The 17,596-nt window shown below is 36.5% G+C and overlaps 1 protein-coding gene across 3 annotated transcripts; it reads right to left on the bottom strand.

Moving 5' to 3' along the window:
- Nucleotides 1–356: 356 nt before the first annotated feature.
- LOC113068690 (geranylgeranyl transferase type-2 subunit alpha) lies at nucleotides 357–16,131 on the bottom strand. Of its 3 annotated transcripts, XM_026241518.1 has the most exons (18): nucleotides 12,798–12,870; nucleotides 12,358–12,391; nucleotides 11,927–11,953; nucleotides 11,726–11,836; nucleotides 11,520–11,644; nucleotides 10,028–10,215; nucleotides 9,681–9,929; nucleotides 9,405–9,488; nucleotides 9,241–9,323; nucleotides 8,260–8,355; nucleotides 7,190–7,295; nucleotides 7,001–7,052; nucleotides 5,692–5,780; nucleotides 5,496–5,584; nucleotides 5,082–5,198; nucleotides 2,310–2,423; nucleotides 2,091–2,178; nucleotides 357–1,111 (listed from the first exon to the last, which is right to left on the bottom strand). In XM_026241518.1, the coding sequence occupies exons 3-18, from the start codon at nucleotides 11,930–11,932 to the stop codon at nucleotides 963–965; spliced, it is 1,746 nt and encodes a 581-aa protein (XP_026097303.1). In that variant the 5' UTR covers nucleotides 11,933–11,953; nucleotides 12,358–12,391; nucleotides 12,798–12,870; the 3' UTR covers nucleotides 357–962. The 3 variants fall into 3 exon arrangements, with proteins under 3 accessions (XP_026097303.1, XP_026097304.1, XP_026097300.1); XM_026241519.1 differs by lacking the exons at nucleotides 12,358–12,391; nucleotides 12,798–12,870 and adding an exon at nucleotides 16,107–16,131; XM_026241515.1 differs by lacking the exon at nucleotides 12,358–12,391 and having other exon boundaries at nucleotides 12,798–12,929.
- Between the last annotated feature and the right edge of the window lie 1,465 nt (nucleotides 16,132–17,596).

Below are 17,596 nucleotides of genomic sequence, written 5' to 3'. Positions count from 1 at the left end.
ATGGGCAAAAACAGCTGTCTAGGCAAACAACAAAAAGCAGCACAGTGAATAACAAAAGGAAACAGCCCTTAAGCAGAAATTATCTTTGTGCGGCAATAGTTTGACCATGCTTCTCATCTCCATCTACTCCTGCTGCTACTCCGCGGTTACTGACTACTCCATAAGTTATAATGGTATATCTACACTTTACTTTTGAACTTAGATTATATGTATAGCTATAATGATTGAATAACTTCTAATGCATGTAACATTTGGAGTGCTTGTAAGTGTATTTGCAAAAAAAAACACTCTTATAAGATCCCACTGACTAACATTAGAGCAGAAGGTTCTCACAGAAGCCCAGGTAGACACAAACATCAGGAAGAACCATCTTTCTTTATTGGCATGGAGAGACAATCATGCAGCTTTTACACCACAGAAAAAGGTGTCTAATTCATAGGAATCCCATAGCCAAATAAATGCATCTTCACTGATACATTGCAAGAACAATATTGATGCCCAAAATATGAAAGCAGATGTGGCAAAGCATGCAGTATGAGGTTTGTATAGAGGTCAAACGTTACTTGAAATGTGAACTGCCATTTATCACACAAAAACACAAATGAACACATACAACCAGAATGCTGAACATTTGTAAATGCATAGTTCAGCCAAATATTTAATGTGTTCTCTTTCTCAAGTCTTTCCAAACCTATATGATGTTATTCTTTTCCAGTTTATTTCCCTCGCAAATCAAATAACAGCACTGAAAATATTCCCCTCCGATTTGATTTGTATTACATTAAGAACTGCCAATGCATGGAAAAAAGAGCAGTATGAACATTTGTCAAATATACAAAATACAGATAAATGACTGAATTAAACATTTTGGCTGAACTATCCCTTTAGGCCCAGCACACAAGGTATGGTTTAGAAATGGTTAGTGAGCTCCACAGCATTACAGGTATTAAATCACACACACATCACAGGGACAGAGCAGTAACCAGAGGCAGGAGCTGGCTCAGCTCAGACTCGATGTGGGCAGTTCTGTGGACAGGGTTTCCACGCAGGTCCAGACGGGTCAGTTTGGTGCAGGACGCCAATAATTCAAGATCAGACAGCTTACAGATTTCTAAAAGATGCGTTAAGAAATCCCTTTTTAATGTTTAGTCACAGTAACACAAACAACCAGATAAGACATACTGCAATACAGTGAATTAAACATCCTCAACAGGTAAAGTAAATATAAATACATTATTAAAAGTGTATTAATTGCAATTGCAACTTTAATTACAATGTAATAATACACATACTTTATTTTATTTTTTTTATAAAATAATAAACTAAAGGATAATGTGTGATAACACTATTTAAAATTAAAATTTAGGCCTATTATTAAATACAAATACAATTATTTTATAGTAAACTTAAAAAATAAAATGTTAATATTTACTACTACTTTCTTTGTATGACTCTATAGGAAGAATCGTTTTATATATTCCATAATTGTAAGTCGCTTTGGATAAAAGCATCTAAAAAAATATAGAAAAATAAAAGCGTTTTCATCATTTTCAAACTTAAAATCAGCAGGCTTTAATTTTGGCGAGTTACCGGCAAGTTTAAGTGCTTCCGGATTTAGCGCTGCTTCTGATTAAAGAGATTCAGTGAGTGAATGTCACAGTTTTGCATTGTGATTTTGAACGGCATGGGATAGCCTAGATTTATGCTCTCAGTTTGAATAGAAATCTTATATATTTACTTAAAATGTATAGCATGCCGGTACAGAAATGTGCTGTCAGAACTTATTTACACAGAGCATGCGGACCACTTATGTGCACCCCTGATAATGATATAGTAATATAACTAACAAAATTCATAGCAATCAATTCAGAACATATTTGCAAAACCATATATAAACACCATTTGGGGAAATAAAGGGTCTGAAAAAGACATTCGACCAGAAATAATGCCTTACAGATAAATAAAAAAAAAAAAAAAATAATAATAATAATAATAATAATAAAAAAAAAAAAGTATGCTTCAGACACTGGCTCTGACACCAGAAAAGCAGTTTATCATCAAACATTTGGATTGTTTGGAGAAAAGGATACGATTGTTCCTCAGAGAAACTTCTTCTAGTTTAGGCAGATGATACAGTCCCTCCAGACTTTCAATGGCGTTATCATCGGCCTCCAGCACCTGTGTGTGTTAAGAGAGGTGTTAAACCACAACATATGAAGCATCCTTCTTCATTTACATCACTTCTACCAGTGTGATCACTCAAAAGAAAGACTGGGTAGCTGTAAGTTGGGAAAGAAGAATCCGTTCACCTCGAGGCACTGAAGCATGGCAAACTGAGGCGGCAGCCGCAGCAGCTGATTGGAGGAGAGGTTGATGTGAGTCACGAAGAGAAGCTGATCAAGGTGACACAGGGTCGTCAGGTTCTGTTGAACCAATGAAACACAAAGAAAGAAGTCTAACTGGAAGATATTTCAAGCTAATATTTCATTTCAAGAACTGTAACATTGATTGAGAAGAATAGAAGAGGCCTCCACTCTTCAAAACAGCTCAAGAGAAACTCGCTGAAAACTGACTGTTCAACGCAAGAACAACATCATACAATAACAACCACAACATAGCTTTCCATTACAGTCACAGAAAATTCTGACAATGAAAATTGTTACCATTTGATTTCTTTATGCGTGTGAAAAGATGAACATAAATCATCCACATCTCTTATGACAGATTTCATTGCTGCTTACATCATGAAATGACGCAGAGAGTTGTAACTACAGTTTAAACTACTGTGATAACTAGTTATTTTTGTGCTTAACACTTGGTTATGAATGATGACTAAATGAGTACAAATATTTTTAACAGGATGTCACACTTAAATTGTGCTCTATTAAGTGAATGAAATGCCTGACAAAAATTTAGGGAGTCAAGCAACTATAATCTCTCACATGCCAATGCTTGAGTAAGACTATTGTACATTACTCATGTTTCTGTCATTGCACTCATATGCAACATCAGTTTCTTCACACGGGTGAAGATATTTAAACAATGCTGTCAAACACATGAATGCATTAAAACACCATGATGATGTTTACAACACCTTTAGACATTAAGGTTGGACTTATTTTAATTGAATAACTCTAACCTCAGAAATTGTTTTTGTTTTGTTAAATGAACACACATTAAACCATTATTTTGATAAATGAAAAAGTAGACTATAAATATTAATTATAAACTAAAATAAAAACTAACAGTATAAAATTATATTTTTTTAGTTCTCATTTTCCATATATTATAGGATTTGAAAGCTACATGAAGATGCCAGTAGTAACACAAGAAAGAGACACTATAGACACCTAAAATTCTTTCAAAATCATTTACAACCTTTATAGTGAATTCGGAATTAAGTTCGCAATAACGTGTATTTCAACAGATCTCTGGAGCTTCAAACGCTCCACCATCATTCCGGTCCCCAAAACACCCAACAAATCTGGACTTTATGATTACAGACCTGTCACTCTCACGTCTGTGGTCATGAAGTCACTTAAGAGACTGGTCCTGGCCTGCCTGAAGGACATCACTAGACCCTTGCTAGTCAACATAGGACTGCATTAAATCCTGCAACACCTCAACAGACCCAGGAATCATGCAGGGATTTTATTTGCGGTCTTCAGTACCATAATGCCTGACCTTCTCGCAGCCAAACTGACCCAGCTCTCCATGTCCACATCCATCTGTCAGTGGATCACCAGCTTCCTGACAGACAGGCAGCTGATAGTAAGGCTGGGCAAACTCATATCATCCAGGACTATCACCATCAGCACTGGTGACCCCCAGGGATATGTTCTCTCCCCACTCTGCATTCGCTCTACACGAATGATTGCACATCTAATGACCCCTCTGTCAAGCTCCTGAAGTTTGCAGATGACACCACACTCATCGACCTCATCAAGGACAGTGACGAGTCTGCTTACAGACAGGAGGTTAAAGAGCTGGCTGTCTGGTGCAGTCTTAACAACCTGGAGCTCAACATGCTCAAAACTGTGGAGATCATTGTGGACTTCAGGAGAACCCTACCTGCACTCCCCCCACTCGCCATCATGGACAGCACTGTGACTGCAGTGGAGTCATTCAGGTTTCTGGGCACCACTATCTCTTAGGACTTGATGTGGGACATTCACATCGACTCTATTAAGAAAAATGTCCAGCAGAGGCTGCATTTCCTTTGCTGCCTGAGGAAGTTCAACTTGCCACAGGAGCTGCTCACACAGTTATACTCGCCTGTCATTGAGTCTGTCCTGTGTTCATCCATAATTGTTCAGCTACAAAATCAGACATCAAGAGACTACAATGGACAATCAGGACTGCTGGGAGGCTCATTGGTGCCCCCCCTGCCCACCCTTCAAGATCTCAACACCTCCAGAGTGAGGGAAAGGGCTGGTAAAATCACTCTGGACCCCTCACATCCAGCACACTCCCTCTTTGAACTGTCGCTACACAGCACTGACCACCAGAACAGCCAGACACAAGAACAGCATTTCCCCAAGGCCATACTCAACCTAAACAATACATAACACATCTCGGGACTGCACATCTGTAAATAACTTGTCAAACTTTTTCATCTGTATATAGCACATATTTCCTGCTGGTTTATTCTGCAACCAACCGACCCCCTTATTGACTTTTGTTAAAATACTGGCAGATCTGAAAGAAGCTGGTTTAACTGTAGCACAGCCTTACATTAAAGTAGTTATGACATTTTAAAAAAAAAAGTTAAATTGTTACTTTGTTGACATTAAGACCAGTAACATGCATTGAGGGGAAAAAAGTTCATTTGTGATTTTAAAGCTGGTTTAATTACCTTAATAACTGCAAATATTGAAACTTTTCAACTGTTAAAAGTCCTGTCTGAATGTAGTGAGAACATAAAAAAAAAAAAAAAAAAAAAAACATTGGATAGCAATTCAAGAGTGAAAAAGTGTCATTAGGATTTGACATTGAAAAAAAAGATCAAATAATCATAAGTATAGTTAAGAAAATAATACAATTATGATACCTTTTTCCAGACCAGGGTTGGGCTCTCTCACCTTATTTGACAAGCTAAACACTCGCACCTCTGCATACTCCATCTTCAGAATGGTGTTTTCAATCAGAAACTTGCTGCACAGGTCACTGTAGTAGGAAGAGCGCATCGGGTCCACTTCCTGTGAGAGACAGAGAAAGAGAAGAAAACAATTATAACGCCTTCTTTTGAGAGGTGTTTACAGAGCCAAACATTACCATTACATACTGAGAGGTTAGTGATTTGAACAGCGTTCAACTGGCGTTGTATAATCTATCACTGACATGAATACACATTATTAGAGTATAACTCAAGTCCTGAGAAGCCATTTCCTGTTTTCAAGACCCTGATATTGAGCTCTACTATGAATATGATCTGACTGGTATTTCCTGCTGCCAGAGCATCTCTCATAGTTGAGGTTGTGACAGAAGCTTCTCACTTTAAGGGCTTGAAAATGTGTCAGAGTCTCTTTCTCATGGCCTAGAGGATCCAGAGCTCTCATGAGGAGTATGATTGTCAGCAGACACCCTGAAACACACAGTTTCTTTTGTCAAAGATAAGGCAGCGAATACAAATGCAATGTAAAGTATGCATGTACAAAACACCCATTTAAAAGCACACTGACACACACTTACATTTGTTCTGCGGTTCGAGCTCCAGCAGCTGATTGCAGGACTGAAGCTCTGCCTGTAACACTGAACTCTTCTCAACTGACAGCTCACTCCTGCCACACACACACACACACACACATTAGACAAGACATTACTCTCCTCGTCATGTTTGACATGTGAAAAACTGTGTTGCAAACAACTGTCAAACTAATCATTAAATCTGATAAGATTTATGTCAATATAAAATACTATATACATATAAACTTTATGATATTCTAAAGCATTTATGCGTAGACATATGACAGGAGGCTTTAACATATCAAAATAAATTTGATATGTTTTAATGTTGAATTTTAATATTTAATGTACTATTTGCATAAAATATTTGAATTTACATATAGATGGTATCATGTTTTACTTTATCGTATCTGTTTATAACACTGTTGGATTCAAAAATACTTCTTTCTTAGACATTAATATTATATATATAATTTTTTTTAAGTTTGGGGTCTGAAAGATTTCTTTTTTTTATGTATTTATTTAATGAAAAATACAGTAAAAATTGTAATATTTCTAAATATTATTAAAATTTTAAAGAACTGTTTTCTACTAAAGAGGATTAAGGTCAAGTAATAATAATAATAAACAAACAAAAATTATCTCAAGATTCAAGTTATTATAATACAAGACTAAACCCATTAAATTTCAATAAATAAAAAAATTATAAATGTTAGGAATAAACTCATTAAATTATGAGAATAATGCCGCTGTATCTCGAGAAAAAACATGTTAAATTTTGAGAAAAAAAGTCTAAACAGAATGTTGAGAATAAACTCATTAAATTACGAGAATAAAGCTGAAATTAAAAGCTGAAAATAAACCCACAGTTGTGGGACAGTTTTAGTCAGTGTCTGCAGAGGCGCAGGTCGTAACTTACTCTTCTTTTTTTTCAACACTAATCACATCGGACACGGAGTAACAATGGTGATAATATTTACAAAATAAATAATTTATAAAATAGTGATTCTATTTACACTATGTAAACGTAGGAAATCTTTGCAGTTTTTCACTTTTTATTAATGTAATGCATCTTTGCAAAGTAAAAGGTCCCGAACTTTAAAATGGTAGTGTGTTAATTCGGCTAAAATTCACGGACAGGTGCGTGTTGACAATAAAATGGCTTAAATTAATTGTTTGCTGCATATGCACTGTATTGATCTTAAGAATCAATCTCTTCATCTTCATATTTTAGAGATGAATGGTTTAGTGATTGTGTCAAAAGAAGTAAAAACTAACATTCTTCACATGAACACAAACGGACACACGGCAGTACCTGAAGAGCTCCTGATCCGTGGCAGAGTCTCTGCACCAGCTTTCAGCACAGCCTAAAACACGACAGAGGAGTTTACACTTGCTCTCTCTGCCCAACTTCATCCTCCTCTTTTCATTAAACAGAAAATGCTCCTCAGCTGTATTTTCCTGCAAACACTCCACCGCACGCACATGTCAGTGTGACGCTCACCTGTGTAGAGAGCACAGTCTCTGTGTGTGTGTTTCTCTGTCCAGTGGATGGTCAGGTTGTGTTCATTACTTATATCACTGATGGAGCCGGGAGGAAGATCACACAGCTGACAGAGACAGCTAAAGATCTTGTGTGCGAGTGGATGAATACATAAACTACACATGTTATATGCTTTACAAAGCTCATTATATAAAAAAGAGCCTTTGAGACATTCAGCTAAATGTCTTCTTTTATGTTTCATGGAAGGAAGAAAGTCTCACAGGTTTAAAGGCATAGTTCCCCCAAAAATTAACATTTGCTGAAAGAAGAAGAGTTTGTTTCTTCATCAGATTTGGAGAAATATAGCATTGCATCAGTGTCTCATCAATGGATCCTCTGCAGTGAATGGGTGCCGTCAGAATGAGAGTCAAACAGCTGATAAAAACATTACAATGATCCACAATTAATGTCCATCAATCCATCAATTATTAATTTTCTTAATGTCTTAAGAAGTGAAAAGCTGTCTTTGTAAGAAACAAATCCATCCTTGAGATGTCAGTATTGTCATATGTCAAGTTTTTAACTTCCAACCGGCTCACTATTATAAAATATTACAACAGTTCTAAACAAATATGTGGATTTTGATGAGAGAGGACAACAGGAGATGGACTTTTTCACAGGAGGAAGTGTTATTATGGATTATGAACTCGCATTTCGGTCTCAAGTGATGGTTTAAAGTTCAAATGTTTTGATGAATGTGTTTCTTTCAAACACACAGCTTTTCACGTCACAAGTCATTAACTGATGGACTGGAGTGTTGTGGATTACTTGTGTATTACTGTGATGTTTTTATCAGCTGTTTGACTCTCATTCTGACGGCACCCATTCACTGCAGAGCATCCATTGATGAGACACTGATGTAATGCTACATTTCTCCAAATCTGATGAAGAAACAAACTCTTCTACATTTTGAACGGTCATACTTTAAGTAATTAAATTTTTTATTTATATTATAATATTTAAAAAAATTATAATATTATTATTTATTAAACGGGGGTGAAGGTGTTTGGAGAGGCTGAAGTGAAGGATACCCAGACGGGACTGTGACGGAGACGTGGGTGGGTGCTTCTCCACTCCACCTGCTGAGGCTGACCGTCCAACACCAACATCAGACCCTCTGACTGAGCCTGAGAGAGAGAGACAGATGGATTAGATGTACATATTGCCTCTGTAAATCTAAAACCATATTCTATTTTATTTTATTTCTAACTTATACACTCACATACACTAATTCACTTTGCACTACATGGTTAATACTTTTTATATATTTGTATTATTACTATTATCCTTTTTCTTTCTGTCAATACATACCGTAATTCCTCAAATAAAAACCGGTGGTCAAATAAGCGCCTGGTCTCTTTTGGTGGCCGGGGGCTGGTCAACACGGACAAATAAAGGCAGGTCTTAAATAAAGGCCGGGGGATTTGTGCAGCAGAGCCAGATAACGAACATACACACCCACTTCCGAAACATTTCTTGTTCTCGAGTCAGGAACTGGTTGCATCGGTTTTCGGATCACCAGTACACTGAACCCAGAACCATTTCTGTCGGAGACGTCCGATTCGAGAACCGAGGAGCTGATGATACTGTGATTCAGCATAAAGCAGACCTACACAGAGCTTCTGAACCAAACTGATTCTTTTGGTTATTGTTTCTGAACTGATTCTGTGCTAGTGTTATGATCTCTGTCCACTTGAACGCTATCGCTTTTCATTTAAAATGGGTTATTTAAAACAATTACTTATCAAACAGTTGGAATTCGAAATAAAGGCCTGCATCTAATAAAAGCCTGCTTCAAATAAAAGCCTGTTACCTTCTGCAGTTCAGGTAAATAAAGGCCCCGGCTTTTATTTGAGGAATTACGGTATGTGCACTCTGAGAGAGAAAGAGAGAGAGAGAGAGATCCAGATAGAGATATAAAGAGAGAGAGAGAGAGAGAGAGAGAGAGAGAGAGACTCATTCAGTCGTACTGAGGTTAAACAGTGCAGCTGAACTTCTCAGGATTCACTTACATGAACAGGTTTGGAGAAGGCGACAGACACCCTCTCTCCCTCCCGGCTGACATACACACAGCTGATCATCTCCTCTCGCTCCGCTACACACACACACACACAGCATGGGGTGAGCAGAAGTGTCTTCACAAATGCACAGTAATTCTAAACACACACACACACACCTCTGCCCAGCAGCCAGCGGTAGTAGAACCAGGCGCTCTGGTCGTTGGGGTCGGTGAAGAAGGCATTATGCGCCAGCTCATATTCTAGAGAAATAAACACAGAGGATCAATACAAGTCAGAAATTTAAATATGTTTGATAACAGCATAGCATCCTTAGGTGCTTGATTTAGAGTTTAAAAAACTGCAGTTACGCCGCAGGATGGAATATAAACTAAAGCACGATCTCGAGAGTCTTACTGCTTCCACTGCATGAAACTGTAAATGAGCTCTTGTACCTTTAAGAAGCTGCTCCTCACAGACTCTGTGTGAGTGAGCCTGAGGCGAGGTGGTGGGGGAGGGGCTTGTGTTGGGGGCGGAGTCAGGGGCAGGCTGTGGGTGGAGCTGAGGGAGCAGCGTGCTCCTGTAATGCCAGCTGGAGTAGTTGGAGAAATTGGAGCCGATCAGACGGTCAGTGAACTGCAGCTCCTGCTCGACAGAAACACCAGACTCCTTCACCACAACGCGCCGGTAATCCCAGCAGTGGACTGAGGAAAGAAACAGAGCAACTACACATCAGAGAAAGATCAATCTAAAAAAAACCTCCATTCTCATATCGGTCTTGTCCAGTCCAGGACTGTCTCACAGTTGCGCTCGTCCAGGCTGAGGCAGCGGTCGCAGAGGCCGAGCTCTCGGGTCCAGTCAGGCTGGGACAGGCGCGTGTTTACCCAGGTGCGGTGGTGCCAGCAGCCGTAAGATTTGGGGTTCACTTTCAGACAGGCCTCGATGAAGTGCAGCTCCGACTCGTACAGCTTCTGCACCTCGTCCTTCTCTCTAGAGGATGCAGAGAGAAACATACCACTGTCTTTACAATGCTCTCTAATATCACATTCGGTTAGTTTTTATGCCAATTTACATCTTTATCTTTATAAAAAAAAAAAAAAAAAAAGTACTTTAAAAAAAAAAAAAACATTAAAAAAAGCTATGAAATATTTCAGAGACCAGTCAGAAATATTTAAACCAGAAAAACATTTTATATAATTTCTGCATTTAAGTTGAGAAACTCATTTTCATCAGAAAAACTAAATGGATTTACAAATTAATACAGACATAAAACATAAATATTGTTCTGTACAAAATATAAAAAATACGGTATAAATATTGTCAATCATTTTATTATATTAGTAAAATAATTCAAGATTTAGAATAAAACGAAAAAGCCCTGGGCAGAAAAATATATATATATATTAATTTTGTATTTAGGGCATGTGTGATTTGCATTACATTGCATTGCATAGCATATTATACTATACTATCCTATCCTATCCTATCCTATACTATACTATACTATACTATACTATACTATACTATACTATAATATAATATAATATAATATAATATAATACACAGAATCCCTGGGCAGAATGACTTAAAATAAAGCTAATTTCGAATCTTTTCTGTTTTATAATAATACATTTTAAGTAGAAAAAAAAAAAAAAAAAGGATTATGCATTTAATAAATGTGTGATTTGCATATTTTACATAAAATACTAGTCACTAATCATATTATATTATATTAAATTAAATTAAATTAAATTTGTGTTCCTGTGGCTCAAATGGTCGAGCATTGTGTTAGCAGCACAAGGTTATGGGTTCGATTCCCAGGGAACACGTGTTAGGTAAAAACTGTTAGCCTGAATGCACTAAGTCACTTTGGAAAAAAGCATCTGCTAAATGCATGAATTTAATTTAATTCATATTATATTGGCAAAATAAATAATAATAATAATAATAATAATAATAATAATAATCAGTAGTTGAAAAATCTGAAAGTATTCATTCATTTGAAGTGAATGTCAGTATGTATCGGAAATATTTAAAGAGACAGTACACTGACTTTTTTAGCTGAGCTGACCAATATTGAGAGACTTACAAGTGAAAAAGAGGTGAGAGAATGAAAGAAATATGTGGCTTCGTGTAAACATGTCTCAGCATATTAAAACGACTCCTTGGTTATCTTAGTTTTACTATATTCACCATAGAGCACAGCCTCTCACACATTATTTCTTCTACAGAACCCTGCAGATGCTGTAGGTCTGTGTAATGTCTCGATGTGTCAGATGTGTGTGGTCTCTCACCGTGAGGTCTCCAGCTGTAAGAGCACCTCTCTCCTGTAGTTCCACAGTGAGGCGAAGTCTGGGTTTGAGGACAGGAGCTGTCGGGTCAGCTGTAGAGCCTCCTCGTCATGCTCCCCAGCGCTCCTCTGACACACACACACACACACAGAAACTATTACACACTTCAGCTCCACACCTGACCTCACTCAACTCACAATACAACAAACCTTTTTCAGGACGGCATCGCGAGCAGTCACAAACGCTTTCAGCTTCTCCTCTTTCTCCTTCCTCTTCTCCTCCTCCTGCTGCGCGGTGGACTTTACCTTCACACGTCCGTGCTGACAAAACACAGAAAGAGACAGATGTGTAGCATACAGACAGCAGACCAGAGGAAACAGCAGAGTACTGTGACAGAAATAACAACTCACCATCATTCACCACTTGATCAAGCAGATCTAAAATAGAAAAACAGTACAGATTCATTGTTAATGATGTGATGAATAAAGTGATACTGTGCATGTGCTTGAGTGAAGCTCTAGATTGTTTGAAGATGTAAAGACACACACACGCACATGCAAGAGCATTTATATTTATCATTTAGTACACGCTTTTATCCAAAGCGACTTACAAATGAAAACAATAGAAGCAGTCAGGTCAACAAGAGAACAACAACAGTATACAAGTGCCATGACAAGTCTCAGTTAGTCTAGTATAGAGCGCATAGCCAGGGTTTTTTATTTTTTTAATAAATGAAAAGACAAGTAAAGAAGGAGAAGGAAAATTGCTAGTATTAGTTGGTTAAGTGCTGGCAAAAAAAGAGGAGTTTTAAGATGTTTTTGAAAATGAGTAAAGACTAAACTGTACGAATTGAGATTGGGAGATCAGTCCACCAGCTGGGCACAGTCCATGAAAAGGTCGAACTCGAACACACACACACACACACACACACACACACACACACACACACACACACACACACACACACACACACACACACACACACACATATATATTTCTCATATGTAATTTCTATGAGAGCATGGGTATGATCCACCCAAGAGACAGTGAATAAAGACGTAATCTATACCCTGAGCACACACCTCATATCATGTAAATCGGAGTACTAGATGAGTGCGGCGCTGTAACGTTAAACACGTCTGGATGATTGATCTGTCACACTGACTGAGGCACAGTCGAAGATGCTTCACAACACGCGTTAAAATAAGCCTTACCTGAGCTTCGAAATTAACATCACATCTATTAAACAGCCTTATATGACAAATAGTGTTATTGTTTTACCTCAGTCTTTGACTTTAGGATGCGCTGGAAGTGTAACAAATGCCAGTTGTACTACAAACTACTCTTCCGTCGCTTCAAAAACACGTCACCGTTACGTCCACTAGCGCCCTCTGCGTGGCCGCCTATGACATTTGTTTTACTACTATTAAAATATCCATTTAATAATATTTATATATAACTATAAATATGAATCTGTTATTTATATTAATACTTCTTTATTTCTCTCTCTCCATGTATATATTTTGTTTGTCCTAAATGTATCCCCTGTTTCATTTGTATATTTAATACATGTAGCCCCTGATTTCATTTGTAACAACGTAATAATAATAGTAATATATTTATAATAATAATAATAATAATAATAATTAAAAAAAAAAATCTGCTTGACCATTAGTACTGGGAAACAAAGACTGCACCATGAAAAAGATTATATTTTACACACACACACACATTTACATTTATCTGACACTTTTATCCAAAGCGACTTACAATTGCTACATATGTCAGAGGTCGCACGACTCTGGAGCAACTAGGGCTTAAATGTCTTACTCAGGGACACATTGGTGTCTCACAGTGGATTCGAACCCAGGTCTCTCACACCAAAGGCATGGGTCTTATCCACTATGCCCACACCACCCCATACACACACAAACACAGCTGTGCTCAAAATTATATATATATATATATATATATATATATATTTAAAAAAAAAAAAGAAATTGGTAAATATGATTGAAGAAGGCTGTGAAAATAAGTCTGCCTTGTTTATCCATTTGATATTTTATTAATTCATTAATTCATTTTTTTTTTAAACACTGTATATATTGGATATAAATATATACAGGAATGTAAATATGAGGAACACAAAGGCCAAATTCCCTTAATCATCCATCACAATGAGTAAAATTAATGAATAAAGTTCTGATGTGCAGCAACATATTATTGAACTTCACAAAATAGAGAGTGTCCGTATGAAAAGAGCTAAAGCATTGAAAATTCCTATTTCCAACATCAAAGTTTATATATATATATATATATATATATATATATATATATATATATATATATATATATATAAGAATAAACTTCTTTGATCATATTTACCAAGGGTATAAATAATATTGAGCACAACTGTATATTACATTTAATCATTTAAAAGCTTTTATCCTAAGTGACTTACGAAACAAACCAACAAATGAGCAATAAAAGTGTTGTGACAAATCACAGATAGTCTAACGCAAATAGACAAAAAGAAAACAAGTTCGAGAGAACTTAAAAGGATTAATGCTAGAGTTGGAAGGTCATTTTTTAAATAAATCAAAATAAAACAAGCAGATATAATATGACTAATAGGAACTTCTCTTTTTTTAAATACAAAGAAAACAAGTAGTTCAAATAGAAATAAAATGGAGAGTGCAGCCTGGACAGAACTAGAGCTTGAGTTCTGTAGTGTGTTCTGATAGAAAGGGCCTGATCTTCTTAACGTTGTATAAAACAAATCTGCAGGACAGCAGTTCTAACAATGTGGTTTGAGAAAGCTGGTCATCAATCACAACTCCAAGGTCCCTGATTGTCCTGGAAGTTTTTTTGAAACCACAAGCAGTTCTGTTTTTGCAAGGTTAAGTTAAAGGTGATGTTTTTTCATTCAGCAAGAAATGTCTGTTTGACAAGCTGAGATGCGAGCAGCTACAGTCTGATCATCAGGATGGAATGAGAGGTAGAGTTGAGAGTCATCAGCAGTACTAAGAAAAGCCATGTTTCTGAGTGACAGAACCTAGTGATATCCTGTAGAAAGAAAAGAGAAGTGGTCCAAGAACTGAGCCCTGAGGCACCCCAGTAGTTAGATGTTGAGACTTGGACACCTCACCTCTCCAAGATACTTTGAAGGACCTATCTGATAGGTAAGACTCAAACCACTGAAGTGTGGTTCCTGAAATGCCCTTTGCCAGGAGGGTTGATAGGAACTGTGTCAAAAGCAGCGGACAGATCAAGCAGGATAAGTACTGAAGATTTGATTTCCTGCTCTTGCCAGTCTTAGGGCTTCAATGACTGAGAGCAAGGCCATCTCAGCTGAATGTCCATTTTGAAGCCAGATTGGTTCCTGTCCAGGAAGCTTTTTTAATTAACGGAAGAAGGGATAATAGGCTGTAGTTCTCTCAAAGTGCTGGGTGGTTAAGAGTGGATTTTTTAAATAATGAGGTTATCTAAACCCTGTATAAACACACACATATTTATATATATTTATGCTCTAGGTGGCAGAATAATTTTTCTTTTTGTAATTTATTTGTTCCCACAAAAAAAGGTCATATCAGTTTTCTGTCAGACAGAGCTGTGTAAATGTATACAAGCTTTGTATAGTATGCATTCAGATGTTCATCACGCACATCCACGTTTTCACACCTTACATGAGTCCCAAAATAGGACAAATTTGATAAGATTAGATTACTCTGTTTCATCAAGTCCTCTGAGGGTTATTTTGGTTATTGTTCTGACCTGAGACCAATAATCTGCAGTAATCAGAGACCTTTTATGTGCGTTCAGGCGAGTGCTCTCCTATGAGGCACATTCTAAAAAAATAAATAAGACTATCTTGTTACCTTTATCTGTTTTATTTGCCTGCTTGTAGCGTGCCTGCATAAAAATCCCCTCTTGCATTTTCCTGTCAACAGGACTAAATCCATGAAACAGGGCCGGTGTTCTGTCGATTTGTCCTACGCTGTCAGATTTTCCTACCTCCCACTAAAACAGTGGGTACAACAAAAAATGCTACTGTAAAGTTATGATTTATTAATGTCTACACCTACCACAACCCTAATCATACCCTTACAGTACTGCAAATACAGTAATTATGTGTTATATTCGCGGTTGTAGCTAGAAGGGATACAGTTACAGGAAACCAACAATAAATATTAGTTTCTACCAATTAGATTGCGTTTTTATTAAAGTCTAAACCTACCCCAACCCTAAACCTACCCTTACAGTAATGCAGATACATTACTGTAAGGGTAGGTTTAGGGTTGGGGTAGGTGTAGACGTTAATAAACCATAATTTTACAGTAGCATTTTTCGCTGTGGAATTGTACTACCTACTGTTTTAGTGGGAGGTAGGAAAATCTGACAGCGTAGGACAAATCCCGAGGCATAAGCTAACTAAGCGGCTGCTTGGGGCCCCCAATCATTTTTATTATTATTATTTTATTTTATTTATTTTTTTACAATTAAATAACTTAAACAAGTGATATAAATGAATGGATGAATGAATAATGAACGAATAAATGAATAATTCAAGACAAGAAAATTCTTATTTACCGACAACTGCTGCTGTACGCGTTTGAGTCATGCACAGTTGCGCTAGATACCTGACCGCAAGTGCACGTCACTGTAATAAATGATAAGCCATGTCACAAAAAGGATGTATCCCTCTGTTGCCGAAAAGAGAAAGAAGAAAAGGACATAAAGTTGGCTTGTAGTTGGACGTTCGAGAGTCTCAAATTTAGGGACCGTCTCTAAAGTTACATGCGATATTGGTATACACTTTTCTAACGTCAGTAGCATTTGAGGAGAATGACTTACAGTCATAAAAACAACTGTAATTGTTCATCTAGGTGTCCGCTATACTGCACAATTGAAAATAATGTTGAATATTTATTCAAATAAACTGTAAATCATATGTAAATTATGCTACTTTTTCACATGGGCACAAAGGCAAATTTGAAGCTCGGTAGCATTTGAGGAGAAAGACTTGCAGTCACCTTATACATTTTTAATATACATTAAAATAAATTATAAATCATTTAGGTAAAAACGAGGCCCGTTTATCACTTTCAGGCACATTCCTGTTAAAGTTTTTTTTTTTTTTTTTTCAGGTTCCCTTACGAAAATTACCCGTGGTTTTATCAATAACACCACAAATCATCGTTCTGCAAATTAACCATGGTTTTGATACTTCAAATAATAATTTACAAATATGTATTAATATACTGTAATCTTCTTTTGTTGTTGTTGTTGCTTTAAAACAGACCTAAGCCATCAGTAGCCTTTAAACTGACTTTATATAAATGATTGCATTATATAAAAAAAACTATGAGGCAATAATGATTGGTTAATAATAACACTGTTAAAATACATAATGTAAGCACATACAAAATAAACAATTTATGTACATGTTATTACAAATGCCTGCACATGGAGCCAAATGCCATGTAATTGCTGCTGTTACACTTTTGCTATAGATGACACAGCCTATATAATTTCTTCAACAAAAAACGTGCATATCACAACCCTTACAATAATAAACCATGGTTTTATCATAGTAAACTGCTTAATTTCCTTTTGCATGATTTCTGAATGCTTGAGACATTAGTCATAATAAAGTTATAGCCATAGGTAAATGTTTAATGGTACAATTGTAATTAGTAAATAATAAAATTTATTCTTTAACTTTTGTATTTGATTAAAGTTCTATTTTCACCCCTATAGTAGGTGTTTATTTTCCATCATTATATTTGAGGAAGGGGGGCACAACAATAGAATCCTGCTGTCCTGATGTCATCAGTGACTTTGCCTCCTGAAAAGCTAGAAACAATTTTGAGGTCATCGTTGTACAATTGTCATTCTTGAATCCTAGCTGTTCTTATGTTTGCTTTCATTATTTAAGTTTTTAACTTTTTTGTAGCATTATATTTTTTATTATATTAATGTTTGTTTATTTTGGTTTCATTTAAAAGATTGCACATTTAATGCACATTTGCATATTGACATTTTCAAATTATTTATTTCATATTTTGTGACAGTTTGTA

The sequence above is a fragment of the Carassius auratus genome, linkage group LG48F (assembly GCF_003368295.1).
Source record: "Carassius auratus strain Wakin linkage group LG48F, ASM336829v1, whole genome shotgun sequence".
Lineage (NCBI taxonomy): Eukaryota > Metazoa > Chordata > Actinopteri > Cypriniformes > Cyprinidae > Carassius > Carassius auratus.
Note: the sequence above shows the minus strand (reverse complement) of the source record. Positions and strands in the feature narration are given on the sequence as shown.

What these genes read in the sequence shown, in the direction of transcription:
- LOC113068690 (XM_026241519.1), bottom strand. An exon ending in GCGATGCCGTCCTGAAAAAG is followed by an intron (nt 11,645 to 11,725) that starts GTTTGTTGTATT and finishes TGTGTGTGTCAG; the next exon opens with AGGAGCGCTGGGGAGCATGA. An exon ending in TGTTTAGCTTGTCAAATAAG is followed by an intron (nt 2,424 to 5,081) that starts GTGAGAGAGCCC and finishes TTGGTTCAACAG; the next exon opens with AACCTGACGACCCTGTGTCA.